The 18,105-nt window shown below is 40.9% G+C and overlaps 1 protein-coding gene across 3 annotated transcripts in view; it reads left to right on the forward strand.

Moving 5' to 3' along the window:
- Nucleotides 1-18,105, forward strand: part of SIPA1L1 (signal induced proliferation associated 1 like 1) — a 380,780-nt gene that overhangs the window by 230,484 nt on the left and 132,191 nt on the right. For all 3 annotated transcript variants that reach the window (XM_077818752.1, XM_077818751.1, XM_077818753.1), the window contains one exon: nucleotides 15,785-17,598. In XM_077818752.1, the coding sequence (XP_077674878.1) occupies nucleotides 16,101-17,598 (1,498 nt within the window). In that variant the 5' untranslated portion in view covers nucleotides 15,785-16,100. The remainder of the gene's footprint in view (nucleotides 1-15,784; nucleotides 17,599-18,105) is intronic.

Raw genomic sequence — 18,105 nt, forward strand, 5'->3', positions numbered from 1 at the left:
TTAATGAAAATGAATGAGTTTCTAGCTGAAGAGGAGACCTGCAGTAACCTTACGTTATATAAACTTACATTCAGCAAACACATTTTGACCAGGTGTGGAGAGAAACCAAAACAAATGTGCTGGGCACGTGTTATCTAAAAAGAACAACCTGTTTATATTGTAATAAAGTTGGGATTAAAAAATCTGGGTGTACTACGCTTGCTTCAGTGATTAAACTAAATAACTAGTTGGTCAGACTGATTTCATTTTAATACTGATTTCATTTTGTTGCTCTTCTCTGGACTCTTTCCTGTTTGTCCACATCTTTCTCAAAGTGTGGTGTCCAGAATTGAACACCGGGGAAAGGCCTCACCCGTGCTGAGTGAAGCGGGACGACTTCCTCTTATGTCTTACATACCACACTCCTGTTGTTAAACGCTGGGATGATATTAGCCTTGTTTGAAACTTTATCACATAATGGACTTGTATTTGATTTATGACTGATTATAACTTCCAGATCCTTTTCATCAGTACTACCACCTATCAAGTTATTCCCTATTTTGTAGTTGTGCTTTTGATTTTTTTTCCTTCCTAAGTGAAGTAGTTCACACTAGTTGTCGTTGAATTTCATCTTGTTGAATTCAGACCAGTTCTCCTATTTGTCTAGGTTGTTTTGAATTCTAATCCTGTCCTCCAAAGTCCTTGTAACCCCTTCCAGTTTGGGGTCATCTGTAGATTTTTATAAGCATACTTACCTCTCCATTATCCAAGTCATTAATGAATATACTGAATAGTACTAGACCTAGCACTGACCGCTGTGGGACCCCACTGGATATGTCCCCTGCATTTGACAACAAACTGTTGATAACTACTCTTTGATTATGGCCTTGTAGGCCTATCAGTTTCATCTAGACTACATTGCTTATGAGAATATCATGTTGGACAGTATCAGAAATCAAGATACATCATATCTACTGCTTCTCCCCATCCAGTAGGCCACTACCCCATTAAAGGTAGAGATTAGGTTGATTGGCATGATTTGTTCTTGATGAATCCTTGTTGGTTATTCCTTATAATCCTATTATTTTCCAGGTGCTTAAAATTTGATTGTTTAATAATTTGTTCTAGTGTATTTCCTGGTATTGAAGTTAGGCTGACTGATTCATAATTCTGAGGTCCCCTTTATTCTCCTTTTTTAAAGATAAATGCAATGTTGTCCCTTTTCCAGTCTTCTGGGACCTCACATGTCCTCCAGGAGTTCTCAAAGATAATTGCTAACAGTTCCAAGATCACTTCAGCTAGTTTGTTAAATACCCTAGGATGAATTTCATTAGGCCCTGCTGACTTGAATACATCTAACTTATCTAAATATTCTTTAACCTGTTCTTTCCCTATTTTGGCTTGCACTCCTTCCCCTTTGTTGTTAATATTAATTATGTTGAGCCTCTGGTCACCAATAACCTTTTTAACGAAGACTGAAGCAAAAAGGGCATTAAACACGTCAGTTTCTTGATGTCATCAGTTGTTAGCTCTCCTTCCCTGCTAAGTACTTCCTTTCATCTTTCTCTTGCTCCTAATGTATTTAAAGAACTTATTCTTACTGCCTTTTATGTCTCTCGCTAGGTGTGCCTTAGCCTTTCTGATTTTGTGCCTTAGCCTTTCTGATTTTGTTCCTACATGCTTGAGCTATTCTTTTGAACTCCTCTGTAGCAGTTTGTCCATGTTTCCACCTTTTGTAAGATTCCTTTTTGAATTTTAGGTCATGTGATACAGGAGGGCCAGGGAACAGTGGGAGAGTGCTAAAGGGAAAATATATAAACTGAAGGCTAATTAAGGCGTGGCTCCCTGTAGACTAGGGAAGGTGGCTGCAGGTTAATTGGAGCACCTTCACTCAATTAAGGGCCTGTTAGGAACCTAATAAAACCCCCTGCGTCAGGCAGACAGGGGAGAAGGAGAAAAGGACTGAAGCTTGGAGGTGTGTTGAGAGATTTGGAAGACCTGAGAATTGGAGTAAGGGAGACCCTGCCCAGCAGGACAGGGAGACTCCCTTCCCCCCAGTATCTAAGGACCGAGGGTAACCCCACCTAAGGGGGACAAGGGTAAGAAACCCACAGGAGTTGAGAGGGGCTGGGACTCAGAGCAAGGAGCAAACCTAGACCCCTCCTCTGCTTCCTTCCTCTACCGCCTTCCCGGGCTAGTAGCGGGGCCCTCGGCAGCCAAGAGCAGGGGAAAGGGTGGCATCTTAGCTCCCGGCCAAGAAAAGCACAGGACCCACCAGACTAAAATCGGCCATCTTGCCACAGTCATTAAAATGCTCCTGATGGAGCCATATTCACTTCTTACTGTTCTTCCTATCTTTCCTTCTCATCAGGATAGTTTTCAATTGCACATATAATATTGTTTCCTTGAGAAACTCCCAGCGCACCTGAGCTCTTTTTTCCTTAGATATTCTTTGCCTGGGATCTTACCTACTAATGCTGAGTTGGTTGAAGTCTGCTTTTTTTTTTAAGTGAGTTGTCCTTATTCTGATGCTCTATTTTCCTTCCTTAGAATCAAATTTTTTTTTGTCATTTCATGATCGCTTTCACCCAAATTGCCTTCTGCCTGCAGATTCAGTACCAGTTTTTCTCCCTGTTGGTCAGAATCAAGTCTAAAATGGCTGTCTCCCTGGTTACTTCCTCCACTTTCTAGAACAAAAAATTGTCCCCAATACATTCCAAGCGCTTATTGGAAATTTTGTGTTTTGCCAAATTATTTTTCCAGCAGATGTCTGGATAAAGTCCTCCATTACTACCAGGTCTTATGGTTTTGATATTTCTGTTTGTCCTAGAAATGCTTCATTCAGCTCCTCTTCCTGATTTGGTGGGATAGAGTAGATCCCCTACCATGACCCCTTATTTTTTACCCCTTTTACCTTTACCCAAAGACTCTCAACTGCTCTGCCTCCCACCTTGTTCTGGACCTCAGAACAAGTGCATACATTCTTGATGCAAATGCAAAACCACCTCCGTTTGTACCCTGCCTGTCCAGTGTGAACAAGCAGATGATGATTGAACAAAAAATTCTTACCTCCCAGAGTTTCAATCAGCTTTCTTGTCTTGTCTTGTTTAAATTGCTGATTGGTACTACCATTTGAAATTATGCTGTGTCTGTTAGATTTGTTTTAAAACTCTTCTAGAGGTCCTCACTAATATAGTGTAATTGAAGACCATGTGACTGTTGGGCAGTTGATGACTCTGGTCTGAACTTTCTCACTTTATGAAAATATTTTTTCCCCATGTCTTTCAGAAACTTAGAAGTGTTTTTGTGAATTTCTTTGATTTGTTTATATTAACTTAATGTTTAATTGACTGCTTTTGGATTATATGGCCTGTATATAATTTACCAAAATGTACAATAAACTTCTAAAATTTGTATCCAGGCATATAATCCAAAGGTAACTCTCTAAACTGTTTAATTTTCTCAGTCTAATCAAATAGTAATATTGCCCCCATTTTTAGCTTTAGTTTATATTCTGATGTATAAAAAAAATCTAAAATAGTTTAGATTCAAATCTAGCATCAAGTTTAGCATGTGGCTGTCCAGTCTGATACTATTTAAAGCCCCAATCTGGTAACTTGGGTCAGAGGGCCACAGGTGCTCTGGGAGGTGGCCCGGGACCCCCGGTGATGCTGGGTGGGGAGTTGGCAGGCAGGCCTGGGATACTTGCTGGTGCTGGGGTAGGAGGGAGTCAGCAGGCAGTGGTGCGCAGCCCGGAACTCCTGCTGTTGCTGGGCGGGTTGGTGGGCAGTGGCCTGGGACCCATACTGGGGTGGAGGGGTCGGTGGATGGCGGCGTGCGGCCCGGGACCCCCTCTGGTGCTTGCAGGAGGGGAGGGTTGGCGGGGCTGGCAGACTCCCTACCCGGCTCCAACCATCATGAACCTGCAGCTCCTAGGGGGAGGGGCGGCCAGGGGCAGCTCCTGCCACAAGTGTGAGCTCCACAGCTCCTGTTGGCTGGGAACCGGCCACTGCAGAAATCATGAAGGTTAAGGAAAGTCACGGAATCCATGACTTCCGTGACCTCCATGACAGACATGCAGCCTTAGTCATGATCACTGTCTTAGCTGAGCTAAACAGAGCACAAATATTGGTCAGGATGGGCCATGAAGACAGGGGCTTCAATAGCTAGGAATTGAACCCTTTTTACTGGTGTATGACAAAAAATACTCCAGTATATAAAGATTGGTAACATTTTAATCAAGTAATATAGGATATGATTTTGAAGATATGAATCATTCAGAGAAGCAAACTTGCTTCGCATAGCTTAGTGGCACACTCTGTAGATCAGCATATATTTATATATGTTGTTTTAATTTAGGTTTGTAAAAGCACAAGGGTACCCATGTTACATTTTAAGTACTTCTGACAATTGGTTAAAAATGCAATTAACGTGAACAACAACAAAATCCTAGCAGCAATCTCTCAAAGAATTACAAAAACCAAAGTATTTATTATTTGTGTTACCCTGGCACCCAGGACCCTAGTCCTGGATCTGGACACGATAGTGCCAGGTGCTGTACAGACATAGAACAAAAAGACTGTCCCTGCCCTGAAAAGCTTACAACAGATAAACTGTACAAATAAAATACTAATCATTCTTCAAACAGCATTTTCTCCCCAGAATACTCTCCCCCAAAAATGTGCCTTTCAGTTTGCCCTGATGAAATTTGCACTAGAAAGAAAAGGAGTATGAGTATAATATGTAGCTGCATAAATATTTTTAGACCTTCTGTATGAGGAAAAAAAAGTACCCTGAAAAATGAAGAAATAAAATATGGATAAAAGTTCTACATTTCTGAAACCAGGATTAAATTGAAATTTTTCCTCTGACAAATTTCCTTTCGGTAATTAGATATTATTTGGTATTTATAGTAACTCAACTGGCAAATAGTTGAATGGTATAGGATGGTGTTTATGTGACCATCGCTTATTAGCAGTATAGTGTATAGGAAATGGACCTCTTGTGTGGACTGGTCCAGGCTGAGGTTGATGGTGGGGTGGAAATTTTTGAAATCCTGGTGGAATCCTCAAGGGCTTCCTTCTCACGGGTCCAGATGATGATGTCATCAATGTAGCGCAAGTAGAGTAGGGGCATTAGGGGACGAGAGCTTGGAAGGGAAGGAGGCCATTGAGGAATTCCACCGGGATGTCAACAATTTCCACCCCACCATCAACTTCAGCCTGGACCAGTCCACACAAGAGGTCCACTTCCTAGACACTACACTGCTAATAAGCGATGGTCACATAAACACCACCCTATAAACACACCAGAAACCTACTGGCCGCTATACTTACCTACATGCCTCCAGCTTTCATCCAGACCACATCACATGATCCGTTGTCTACAGCCAAGCTCTAAAATACAACCGCATTTTCTCCGATCCCTCAGACAGAGAGAAACACCTACAGAATCTCTATCAAGTGTTCTTAAAGCTACGATACGCACCTGGTGAAGTGAAGAAACAGATCGACAGAGCCAGAAGGGTACCCAGAAGTCACCTACTACAAGACAGGCCCAACAAAGAAAGTAACAGAACACCACTAGCAGTCACCTACAGCCCCCAACTAAAACCTCTCCAGCGCATCATCAAGGATCTACAACCTATCCTGAAGGACGATCCCTCACTCTCACAGACCTTGGGAGACAGACCAGTCCTTGCTTCCAGATAGCCCCGCAACCTAAAGCAAATACTCACCAGCAACTACACACCACACAACAAAACCACCAACCCAGGAACCAAACCTTGCAACAGACCCTGGTGCCAACTCTGTTCGCATATTTATTCAAGGGACATCATCACAGGACCTAACCACATCAGCCACACCATCAGGGGCTCCTTCACCTGCACATCTACCAATGTGATATGTGCCAGCAGTGCCCCTCTGCCATGTACATTTGCCAACCAGGACAGTCTCTACGCAAAAGAATAAATGGACACAAATCTGACATCAGGAATTATAACATTCAAAAACCAGTAGGAGAACACTTCAATCTCCCAATAACAGACCTAAAAGTAGTAATTCTTCAACAAAAAAAACTTCAAAAACAGACTCCAACGTGAAACAGCAGAACTGGAATTAATTTGCAAACTGGACAGCATCAGATTAGGCCTGAATAAAGACTGGGAGTGGTTGGGTCATTACAAAACCTAAACCTAATTTCCCCCATACTAATTTTCCCCTACTGTTACTCACACCTTCTTGTCAACTGTTTGAAATGGTCCACTCTCATTAACACTACAAAAGTTATTTTTCCTCCCTTGGTAATCTACTATTAATTGAATTGTCTCGTTAGACTGACCTCACACTTGGTAAGGCAACTCCCATCTTTTCATGTATTTATACCTGCTCCTGTATTTTCCACTCTATGTATCTGATGAAGTGAGTTCTAGCCCACGAAAGCTTATGCCCAAATAATTTGTTAGTCTCTAAGATGCCACAAGGACTCCTCATTGTTTTTGCTGATACAGACTAACATGGCTACCACTCTGAAGCTTGTCTACAGAAAGAGTTTGTACCCAGTGAACTTGGTAATTCTAAGAACAGCAGTTGCCCATAAAATGTTCTAGAGATGAGGCAGACTTGTAACTAGGCTATACTCTTTTACATTAAAAAAAAAAAAAGGGGGGGGGGGAAGGCAGTAGGTCCTCTTGTATTGGGAAAATCTACAAGTGTTGGATTGGCAGAATATTTCTTGTCACTATGTACCATGCAAGGAAGGAGAACACAGTTGCAGACAAGCTGAATTGATCTATGATGGATCCTAATGAGTGCCTTCTGGCAAACCAGATCTTCCTCGATGAAGGACACTGGAGGTGGATCTTTTTGCCACTGAGTTGAACAAGAAGCTGTCAGTCTTCTGGACATGGCACAAAAAGAGATCACATTAGCAAAAGACACTTTCTCCAACTTGTAGCAAAAGTCCTGGCAAAGTTTAGAAGAAATCAGATCAATAGTTGCATACTGGCACAGACAGATATGGTACTCAGTTCTGTTGTAGGTGGCCAAAGCCAACTGCATTGGGCCAAGACTTTTGCCTCAGATGATATCTTAAGCCTGCGGCACCCAACTCCATTCCAGCCCAGTAGCCATGCTGAAATCTTGACTTCTGTAGAGATCTGCAGGCCTGTTTTCTCCAAGCCGCTGGTGCGTGTCTTCCTGGCATCTTGGAAGGATCTGCAACTCTAAATGGAAAAAGTTTGGGTGTGATGTGGTCAGGAACAAGTGGACCCTTTTACTTCCCTGCAAAAATCTTAACTACCTTCTTCGTCTGTTTGAGTCCAACTTAGACTGATTGCATGCTGGTATATTAGACAGCTGTTTTCGCCTGTCATGACTAGTGTAAGGTCAGATCAGTGTTTGTCCAGCTGCCATTCATTAGATGCATGTGCATTTCACGCTTTTGAAATCTCCCATTGAAATGCCCCCTCTGTCATGAGATATGAATGTAGCCCTGATAAATCTTAGGAAAGCTCACTCAGTTCCTGTGAATTTAATCTCCTTGCATGGAAGGTCATTTTTCTACTGACTCATTTCAGTTTGAAGAATGATTGATTCAACTTCAGGCCCTAGTGGCTAATCCACCTTTTACTAGATTTTACAAGAGTAGAGTTGTGTTGCAAGCCCTTTGAGATTTGCCACTTGTAGCTTTTGAAGTTACTCCTTAATGAGCCAATTGTCCTGCCAGTATCACTCTAATTCTCTTTTGGGGAGGGAGAAGGCAGGGATACTACTTTGATCATGATTGAACATTTTGAATTGGGAGTAGATCTAAAACAATAAAGTTAAAAATTATCTGGGAGCTGCAGGAAAGCAGTTTGGCCAGATCTTGGGATACTTCACTGTTAACCTTTGTTCTGTTTAAAACTGATCATTTGTTCCTACTTTTTTCTATCTCTTCACTGGTTTCCAATATGTGATATTTTACTGTTTATCATGCGACTACATATTTTCTTTAATAGTCTTAAGTGAGTGCTTTTATATAAAACTCTTTGTAAATCCAACTACATATTGCATACAGATTCTCTTTTATTTGTTGTTTTGTGCTTTCCTCAATAAATTGTAATGGAGTGGAAAGACATGACTTGCCATGCCATGCTAGTTTGTCTCTGTCATATTATGTTCATCTATATATTTATAATTCTGTCTTTAATTATAGTTTAAGGTAATTTACATTGTGATGGGAGTAAGGCTCACCGCTCTATAATTCCCATGATCCCCTATCATCTTTGTTTAAAGATAAGTACAATGTGCCCTACCCTCCAGTCCTAGCTGATTTTATTGGTGGATTACATATTTTGTGCTAGTTACTTATTTCTTGTTTTTCTTCAGAATTATTGTATGAATGCCATCTGGTTATTGGTGACTTGTTGCTATTTAAATTATATTTGTTTAAACTCCTCTTTTTGACCCTTCAGCCCCGTAACAGTTCCTCTTCTGCATTACCTCCGAAGAATAGATTGTCCAATTGCTCCTTGCTCTCTCATTTTGGGGGCCCAATTTGAGACATTTAGGGCATGATTTTTTCAGAGTACATAGCATTATATGTTCTTGTGAGGGAGTTGCTCATTTGGGGGAAAGATCATGTGATCATTGGGGGTGAATTTTTCTGTCTGTTCTGTGCTTGCTTGCTTGAAGATTATAGTATAGTCTGCTTTGGGATCTGTGTGCTGAGCAAGTGGCCTGCTAGGTTAGGCTGAGAGGTTATTACCTACCCTGCTTCTCTCCCCCCCGCCCCCTCCCCGCCCCCACTATCCTTTGATCCCAGCCCCTTTGTGATCCCTTGACAAGGGCGCAGGCCTCAGTCAGGGAGAAAAGGTGTTTAAAAAGGCAACCAGCGGTGCTAACGAACTAGAGCAACATACAGAGGTGTTCTGTGGGGAAATTTAGAAAGGGAGTGTGAGAGGCAGATATACCCAACAAGCGTACTCTAAGCTTAGACCAATAATCCCCTTTAAAAAAAAAAAAAAAGGCAGCAAGAGTAAAAATAGTGCAGGCAGAATTCCAGCTGCAAAGTGGAGGCTATCCAGTTTATTGCACTGAATGCAGCATGTATGATTACCTGGCTTGTGGGCAGGTGGCATTTGTTTGCATACTGTGCAATCAGCTCATGGCCTTCAAAGAGACAGTATGGGCTCTAGAGGCCAGAGTGGCTGACCTGAAGGAGCAAAAGGAGATAGAGATACGTGAACAAAATTTACACGAGCATAATTGAGTAGTACCATCCCCAGACTGACAGCCTCTGTGCTTTCAGGAGGATGAAAGCACAGAGGCTGGGAAGGAGAACATAAAGATGAAACAGAGGGAACCAATCCCACAGTTGGGATCCTCCTTCCAGATGATGTCATGGTATCCTCTCACATTGAGGATACTCCTCTGGGGAGGGACCCTCAGTTACTAGAAAGAGCCAGATAATAATAATGGGGAATTAGATCATTAGAAATGTAGATAATTGGGGTTGTGATTATTGGGAGAACTGCACGGTAAATTGCCAGCCGGGTGCAAAGGTTGTAGCTCTCACAAGACATCTAGATAAACTTATGTGCAGTGCTGCGGAGGAGCCAGTAGTCATGGTACTTCTGGGTACCAAAGTCATAGGGAAAGGTAGGATAGAGGTACTGCAGACCCAGATTTAGGCTGGTAGGTAAAAGATTATAGTCTAGGACCTCCATGTTAGTGTTCTCTGAAATGCTGGGTTTTAGGGTTTTAGGTTTATTAGGAACTGGAGAATCTTTTGGGAAAGGAGGACCCTACTCAGGAAGGATGGGATCCACCTAAACCAAAATGGAACCCCAAACTGCTGGCATGTAAAATTAAAAAGATTGTATAAGTTTTTTTTAAACTAAGGGCTAGGGGAAAGCCAACAGGTATGGAACAGCAAGCAATTGAATATTGACAAAAAATGTACAAGTGCATATATACAAATGCTAGAAGTCTAAATACTAAGATCAGTAAAGTTGAGAGCTGGGCATTAAATTAAGATATTGATAGAAAAGGCACCACAGAAACTTGATGGAATGATGACAATCAATGGGACATGGTAATACCAGGATACAAATATATAGAAATGACAGAGTAGTTCTCGTTGTTGGGGGAGCAGCAAAGAAAAATCAAAGAAACCCACTTCAGTAGCGTTTAACTTCAAAAATGGGAATTACACAAAAATGAGGAAGCATTGTTAAACAGTAACAAGGGTGAAATGCTTGCAAACTGATTGAAAAGTATTTTAAAATACAGTAATGGAGACTCAAACTAAATGTATACCCCAAATTAAAAAAAAAAAAAAAAAAAAAAGCAGTAAGACAACCGAAAAAATGCCACCATGGCTAAACAGCAGAGTAAAAGGCAGTTAGAGACAAAAGGGCATCCTTTAAAAATTGGAAGTTAGATCCTAGTGAGGAAAACAGAAGCATAAACTCTGACAAGTCAAGTGTAAAAATATAATAAGGCATGCTAGGAAAGAATTTGAAGAGCAACTAGCTAAGGACACACAAACTAACAGCAATTTTTTTAAAGTACATTAGAAGCAGGAAGCCTGCCAAACAATCAGTGGAGCCATTGGACAGTTGAAGTGCTAAAGGAGCTCTCAAGGAAGACAAGGCCATTGCAGACAAATTTAAATTAATTATTTGCATAGGTTTTCACTGCAGAGGATGTGGGGAATATCCCCACAACCTGAGCAATTCTTTTAGGTGACACATCGGATTAACTGTCCCAGGTGAGGTGTCATTAGAGGAGGTTTTGGAACACATTAGTAAATTAAACAGTAATAAGTCAGCAGGACCAGATGATATTCACCCAAGAGTTCTGAAGGAACTCAAATATGAAATTGCAGAACTACTGACTGTGGGACGAAGAAAAGGAGTACTTGTGGCACCTTAGAGACTAACAAATTTATTTGAACATAAACCTGTCATAACTGTGGTATGTAACCTATCACTTAAATCAGCTTCTGTATCTGATAAGCAGAGGTTAATTAATGTAACATCAATTTTTTAAAAAGGGACGTGATCCTGGCGATTACAAACCTGTAAGCCTACCTTCAGTATGAAGCAAATTGATTGAAACTAGTAAAGAACAGTATTATCAGACATATTGATAAACTTGATATGCTGGGAAAGAATCAACATGGCTTTTGTAAAGGGAATCATGTCTCACAAATCTATTAAAATTCTTTGAGGGTGTCAACAAGCAGGGGGACAAAGGTGATCCAGTAGATATACTTGGACTTTGGATTTTTAGAAGGCCGTTGACAAGGTCCCTTGCCAATGGCTCTTAATCATAGAATCATAGAAGATTAGGGTTGGAAGAAACTTCAGGAAGTCATCTAATCCAACCCCCTGCTCAAAGCAGGACCAACCCCCAACTAAGTCTTCCCAGCCAGGACTTCGTCAAACCAGGCCTTAAAAACCTCTAAGGATGGAGATTACACCACTTCCCTAGGTAACCCATTCCAGGGCGTCACCACCCTCCTTGTGAAATAGTTTTTCCTAATATCCAACCTAGACCTCCCCCACTGCAACTTGAGACCATTGCTCCTTGTTTTGTCATCTGCCACGACTGAGAACAGCCTAGCTCCATCCTCTTTGGAACCCCGCTTCAGAGAGTTGAAGGCAGCTATCAAATCCCGCCTCACTCTTCTTTTCTCCTCATAAGTCATGTGCTCCAGCCCCCTAATTGTTTTCATTGCCCTTTCCTGGACTCTCTCCAATTTGTCCACATCCTTTCTGTAGTGGGGGGCTCAAAACTGGACGCAATACTCCAGATGTGGCCTCATCAGTGCCGAATAGAGGGGAATAATCACTTCCTTTGGTCTGCTGGCAGTGCTCCTACTAATGCAGCCCAATATCCTTTTAGCCTTCTTGGCAACAAGGGCACACTGTTGACTTATGTCCAGCTTCTCGTCCACTGTAATCCCCAGGTTTTAAGCAAAGTAAACTGTTATGCTGTAAGAGGAAAGGTCCTTTCATGGATTAGTAACTGGTTAAAAGACAAGAAACAAAGGGTAGGAATAAACGGACAGTTTTTACAGTGGAGAGAGGTAAATAGTGAGGTTCCCCCAGGGATCTGTACTGGGACCAGTGCCGTTCAACATGGTCATAAATAATCTGGAGAAGGGAGTGAACAGTAAAGTGGCGAAAGAGGATAAAAAAATTACCGAAGGTAACTGAGTTTTACAAAGGGCTATTGCTAAACTGGGTGACTGGTGACAAAATGGCAGATTAAATTAAAAGTTGTTAATTGCAAAGGAATGCACAGTGGAAAAATAATCCCAGCTATACATAAAAAATTGTGGGGTCTAAATTAGCTGTTACCACTCAAGAAAGAGATCTTGGTGTCACTGTGGATAGTTCTCTGAAAACATCCGCTCAGTGTTTGGCAGCAGTCAAAAAAGCTAACAATGTTTGGAACCATTAGGAAAGGGATAGATAGTAAAACAGAAAATATAGTAATGCCACTATATACATCCCATGGAACGTCCACACCTTGAATAGTGTATGCAGTTCTAGTCAACCCATCTTAAAAAGATATGTTGGAATTGGAAAAGATGCAGAGAAGGGCAATGAAATTGATTAAGGGCATGGCACAGCTTTCATATTAGGAGAGATTAAAAAGACTGGGACTGTTCATCTTAAAAAAGAGATGGCCTAGGGGAGATATGATAGAGGTCTGTGAAATCATGAGTGGCATGGAGAAAGCGAATAGAGAAGTGTTTTTTACACCTTCATATAACATAAGAACTGGGGGTTTCAAAGTAGCAGCCGTGTTAGTCTATATCCGCAAAAAGAACAGGAATCCTTGTGGCACCTTAGAAACTAACAAATTTATTAGAGCATAAGCTTTCGTGGGCTACAGCCCATTTCATCGGATGCATAGAATGGAACATATATATATATATATATATACACACATACAGAGAACATGAAAAGGTGGAAGTAGCCATACCAACTGTAAGAGGCTGATTAATTAAGATGAGCTATTATTAGCAGGAGAAAAAACTTTTGTAGTGATAATCAAGATGGCTCATTTAGACAGTTGACAAGAAGGTGTGAGGATACTTAACATGGGGAAATAGATTCAATATGTGTAATGACCCCACCACTCCCAGTCTCTTTCAAACCCAAGTTAATGGTATCTAGTTTGCATATTAATTCAAGTTCAGCAGTTTCTCGTTGGAGTCTGTTTTTGAAGCTTTTCTGTTGCAAAATTGCTACCTTTAAGTCTGTTACTGAGTGACCAGAGAGGTTGAAGTGTTCTCCTATCGGTTTTTGAATGTTATGATTCCTGATGTCAGATTTGTGTCCATTTATTGTTTTGCATAGAGACTGTCCGGTTTGGCCAATGTACATGGCAAACGGGCATTGCTGGCACATGATGGTATATATCGCAATGGTAGATGTGCAGGTGAACGAACCCCTGATGGCGTGGCTAATGTGATTAGGTCCTATGATGGTATCACTTGAATAAATATGTGAACAGAGTTGGCATCGGGCTTTGTTGCAAGGATAGGTTCCTGGGTAGTGTTTTTGTTGTGTGGTTGCTGGAGAGTATTTGCCTCAGGTTCGGGGGCTGTCTGTAAGCAAGGAATGGTCTGTCTCCCTAGGGGTCATCCGATGAAATCGATAGGCATCAGTTTTAAAACAAAAGAAAATACTTGTTCACATAACACAGAGTCAACCTGTGGAACTTGTTGCCATGTGAGGTTGTGAAGGCCAAAAGTATAACTGGGTTCAAAAAAGAATTAGATAAATTCGTGGAGCATCAGCCTGTCAGTGGGTATTAGCAAGATGATCAGGGATGCAACTCCATGCTCTGGGTGACTCTGAGCCTCTGACTGCCAGAAGCTGGACTTGGACGACAGGGATGGATCACTCAAAATCGTCCTGTTCTGTTGGTTCCCTCTGGAGCCTCTGGTACTGGCCATTGCCAGAGACAGGATACTGGGCTAGCTGGACCATTGATCTGATCCAGTAAGGCTGTTCTTATGATATTGTATGTTCAGAGAACATCTTCGGTTGACTTCAAGTGCCAATGAGAGTGCTCAGCACTTCTGTATATCAGACCCTTCGGTTTCAATAAGGGCACCTGCTGACTGGCCCTTCCCAGGCTCAAAACGAGGAACACACAGTTAGTGACCACATATGAAAAGTTTGGCTTGTGAAATAATTGAAAATTCAGTAGTTTTGTGACTGAAGTAGCCGGTCAGCCTTCAAGAGTTATCCTATTTAGCTATGTAAAATGATTTTTATAAATATGGTTGATGAAGTGTTACTAGGACGACAATTGCATGTCTGAATGGCTGCACAAAAACATCAGTATCACAAACTGCTTGCACTGTTTTTGCTATGTGTACTGGAATTAGTTTGCATTTTTCCTTCCTAAATGTTCAGCTTTATATAAATACCTGCTGCTGTTTCAAACCGATTGTGTCTATGGCAAGTGAAATTAAAACATACTGCCTTTGGAAGTAGAAAATGTTCTGGCAGGATATTTAATTACTGTGGAAGTAAGTACTCATTACTTTTGAGAGCTGACTGCAGAAAGTACTAGTTTTCTTAGAAGCACTAGAACCCTTGATTCATAGACAATACTGCATTGTCAACGTGGTGCTGGTTCAGCAGCATCTTTCCACAGATATTTGGCAAGTATTTAAAGGCCACATTTTGTGTAATTGGTTTAGTCTTTGAAAATGATCTACTTCTTTTTGTTAAAGGATGTACACAGCAGTACAGGATTTTATGCTGACATTCTTATGCCTTTGTCTTCTACCAATCGGGGCATATTTGTATAACTTTTTGTAGCTCCTCAGAGTAACATAATGCTTTGTTATCAGTTTTGGTGCTGAGGAGTGTAGAAGAGCATTTCTTTCAATAGCCTTGTGAAGCTGGAATATAGGGGAGCTGTGATATTCACAGTATTTTGTCAGCAAGTGAAACATTTCCATATCTGGGTATGCAAAAGTGCGTGTGTGTGCACACGTTCACTTTGTGTGTACGTAACAAGTGGGAAAATGGGGTTGAGAGGATGCTACATATTTTCCAAAATATTTAGCTTTTGTGCAAATAGGACTGGGGGGAGGGGAGCATAGGATAAGTGTTACTGAAGTAAGTTATGCCTACTGTAGAAACCTTTTAGAATCTTTTTCTCGTTAGCTTTCTGCAGTTTTGTTATTAGCAGAGTATAAATAATTGTGAAATAGTAACAAAGTGGAACAGTGGATATTGATTTCTAATTACTCACAAGGGTGGTTGACATCTAAACATTAGTCTTGCTTACAAACCTTAAAAGAATTGTATTTTTCTAACTCAGTCTACAGAACGTGTAATAAATCAGTGATTTTTACAGTATGTGTGCGCTTTATTGTGGAGCATACCTGTCACACTGAAGTATTTTATGACCTAGTTAGGTTTCTTGGAATACTGTGCGTGGGCTTAGGGCTGTCGCCGGGGTCAGACTGCTCTCTGCTTTGTTTTGTAATATTCTCTGCCAGCCAACCTATAAAACAGCACTGACCTATTCAGTAGGTGTGCTTTGCACACAAATGTTGCATCCAAAAGTCATGTCTTTCTATATGCAAATCAATAGGTACAGTACATGAAAATTCCACCACTCTACATTTTTGATACAGTGTAGGAGGGTTTAAAAATGGAGTGTTTGTTTTACATATAACTTTAGTGTAGTAATTTATTTAATACATTTGGTTGCGGGATAATGCATTTACATAAAATTACTAATACTTTTGTCTCCCTGTTTCTCTGTTCTAGGCATAAAATCATTGGATTATAATAACTCTGAAGTTTTTGGAACTCAAGTGATGTTAAAACAATTTAGGCCTATTGGAATATGGCCACCTGTTAAAATGCAAAAGCTAAAGGAGCTATTACATATCAAAACTTATTGAAGACCTGAATTTCCTGGATATCTGTCATTTAACTGCTTCCTTAAATGACCATGTTTGGGATCTCATGCAACCAGTGTATATTTTGGAGACTATTCTCCAAAAGGGAATTGTGCATTTAAAAAGCAGAGATGACTATGTCTTCTTTTGGAACTTACTAAAGCTAAACATATTTACAAATCATGACCAGCTTGAAGCGGTCCCAGACTGAAAGAGCTGTTGCCACTGGGGTAGCAGTTGGAACAGATGGAGGTTCTAAAGTTCACTCAGATGACTTTTACATGAGGCGCTTTAGGTCACAGAATGGCAGCTTAGGATCTGCAGTCATGGCTCCAGTGGGGCCTCCACGCAGTGACGGTTCCCACCACCTTACCTCTACTCCTGGTGTTCCCAAAATGGGAGTTAGGGCCAGGATTGCTGATTGGCCCCCAAGGAAGGAAAATGTCAAAGAAACTAGCAGATCAAGTCAGGAAAATGAAACATCAAGTTGCCTTGATAGTATGTCCTCTAAAAGCAGTCCTGGGAGTCAGGGGAGCTCTGTTAACCTGAATGCTAGTGACTCTGTCATGTTAAAGAGTATCCAGAACACTCTTAAAAACAAAACAAGACAATCTGAGAATCTAGATTCTAGGTTTCTTACACCTGATGGTTACCCCAGTTCCCCTAGGAAAGCCCTTCGCAGAATAAGACAACGCAGTAACAGTGACATTACCCTAAGTGAACTTGATGTGGATAGCTTTGATGAATGTATTTCACCCACTTTTAAATCTGGGCCATCACTGCACAGGGAATATGGCAGCACATCCTCAATAGATAAGCAGGGAACTTCAGGGGACAGTTTTTTTGATTTATTAAAGGGTTATAAAGATGAGAAGTCTGATCAGAGAAACCCAGCTCCAGCCAAACTCAGTGAACTTCTGATAGCCAGTGGAAGCAAGGGTTCAGGATTCTCTTTGGATGTGATAGATGGGCCTATCACTCAGAGAGAAAATCTCAGACTCTTTAAGGAGAGGGAGAAACCACTTAAAAGGCGCTCAAAATCAGAGACTGGAGATTCTTCTATTTTTCGTAAGTTGCGTAATGCCAAAGGTGAAGGGGAACTCACAAAGTCTTCAGACCTTGAAGATAACAGGTCAGAAGACAGTGTCAGGCCTTGGACTTGTCCAAAATGCTTTGCCCATTATGATGTTCAGAGTATATTATTTGATTTAAATGAAGCAGCAATCAACCGACATAATGTTATTAAAAGAAGAAACACTACAACAGGAGCTTCTGCTGCTGCAGCAGCATCATTAGTTTCTGGGCCCTTGTCCCATTCTGCAAGTTTCAATTCTCCTATGGGCAGCACTGAAGACCTGAATTCAAAAGGAAATCTCAATATGGACCAGGGGGATGATAAAAGCAATGAACTTGTGATGAGTTGTCCTTATTTTCGTAATGAGATTGGTGGGGAAGGAGAACGGAAGATCAGCCTGTACAAATCTAATTCAGGTTCCTTCAGTGGATGCGAAAGTGCCTCTTTTGAGTCTACTCTTAGCTCCCATTGCACAAATGCAGGAGTGGCAGTACTTGAAGTCCCCAAGGAAAATCTGATGTTACATTTAGATAGAGTGAAGAGATACATCGTTGAACATGTGGACCTTGGTGCATACTATTATCGGAAATTCTTCTATCAGAAGGGTAAGTAACCTTTTTTTCCTACAATATATCAGTATTTTTCTGTGACTCCAAATAGGAAATTATTTTGGCATGTAATAATTCATGCAAATCTTACTATGGAGTGCTGTATTCCTCTGACATTTTAATAACTTAGAAGTAAGTTTACCCTTAATAAAAAAAAACATATATCTTGATTCAGAGTAAAAAACCCCAAAACATTTAAATCAAGTTAAAAGGCAACAATTTTGATTTATGTGCATGTTATCTTGCATTACAATTATCACTCTAGGAAGAGAATTCTTATTCACATAATTCTACAAAAATTTCAGTATTTTTGAATAGCAGCAGATTCTTTCTTAGATAGCAACTATCTTAAAAAACAGCAGTAAGAATCAATCTTTTTGTCAGCTAGCTTTCCACAGGCAATGGTGGATTTTTCCAGGGGATGGAGATATATAAGCCTCTCTACCTCTCCTCTTGTTCCTCTCACTGCTGGCTATGTTCAGGAAGGACCAGCTAGAAGAACAG

This window comes from Eretmochelys imbricata, chromosome 6 (assembly GCF_965152235.1).
Source record: "Eretmochelys imbricata isolate rEreImb1 chromosome 6, rEreImb1.hap1, whole genome shotgun sequence".
NCBI lineage: Eukaryota > Metazoa > Chordata > Testudines > Cheloniidae > Eretmochelys > Eretmochelys imbricata.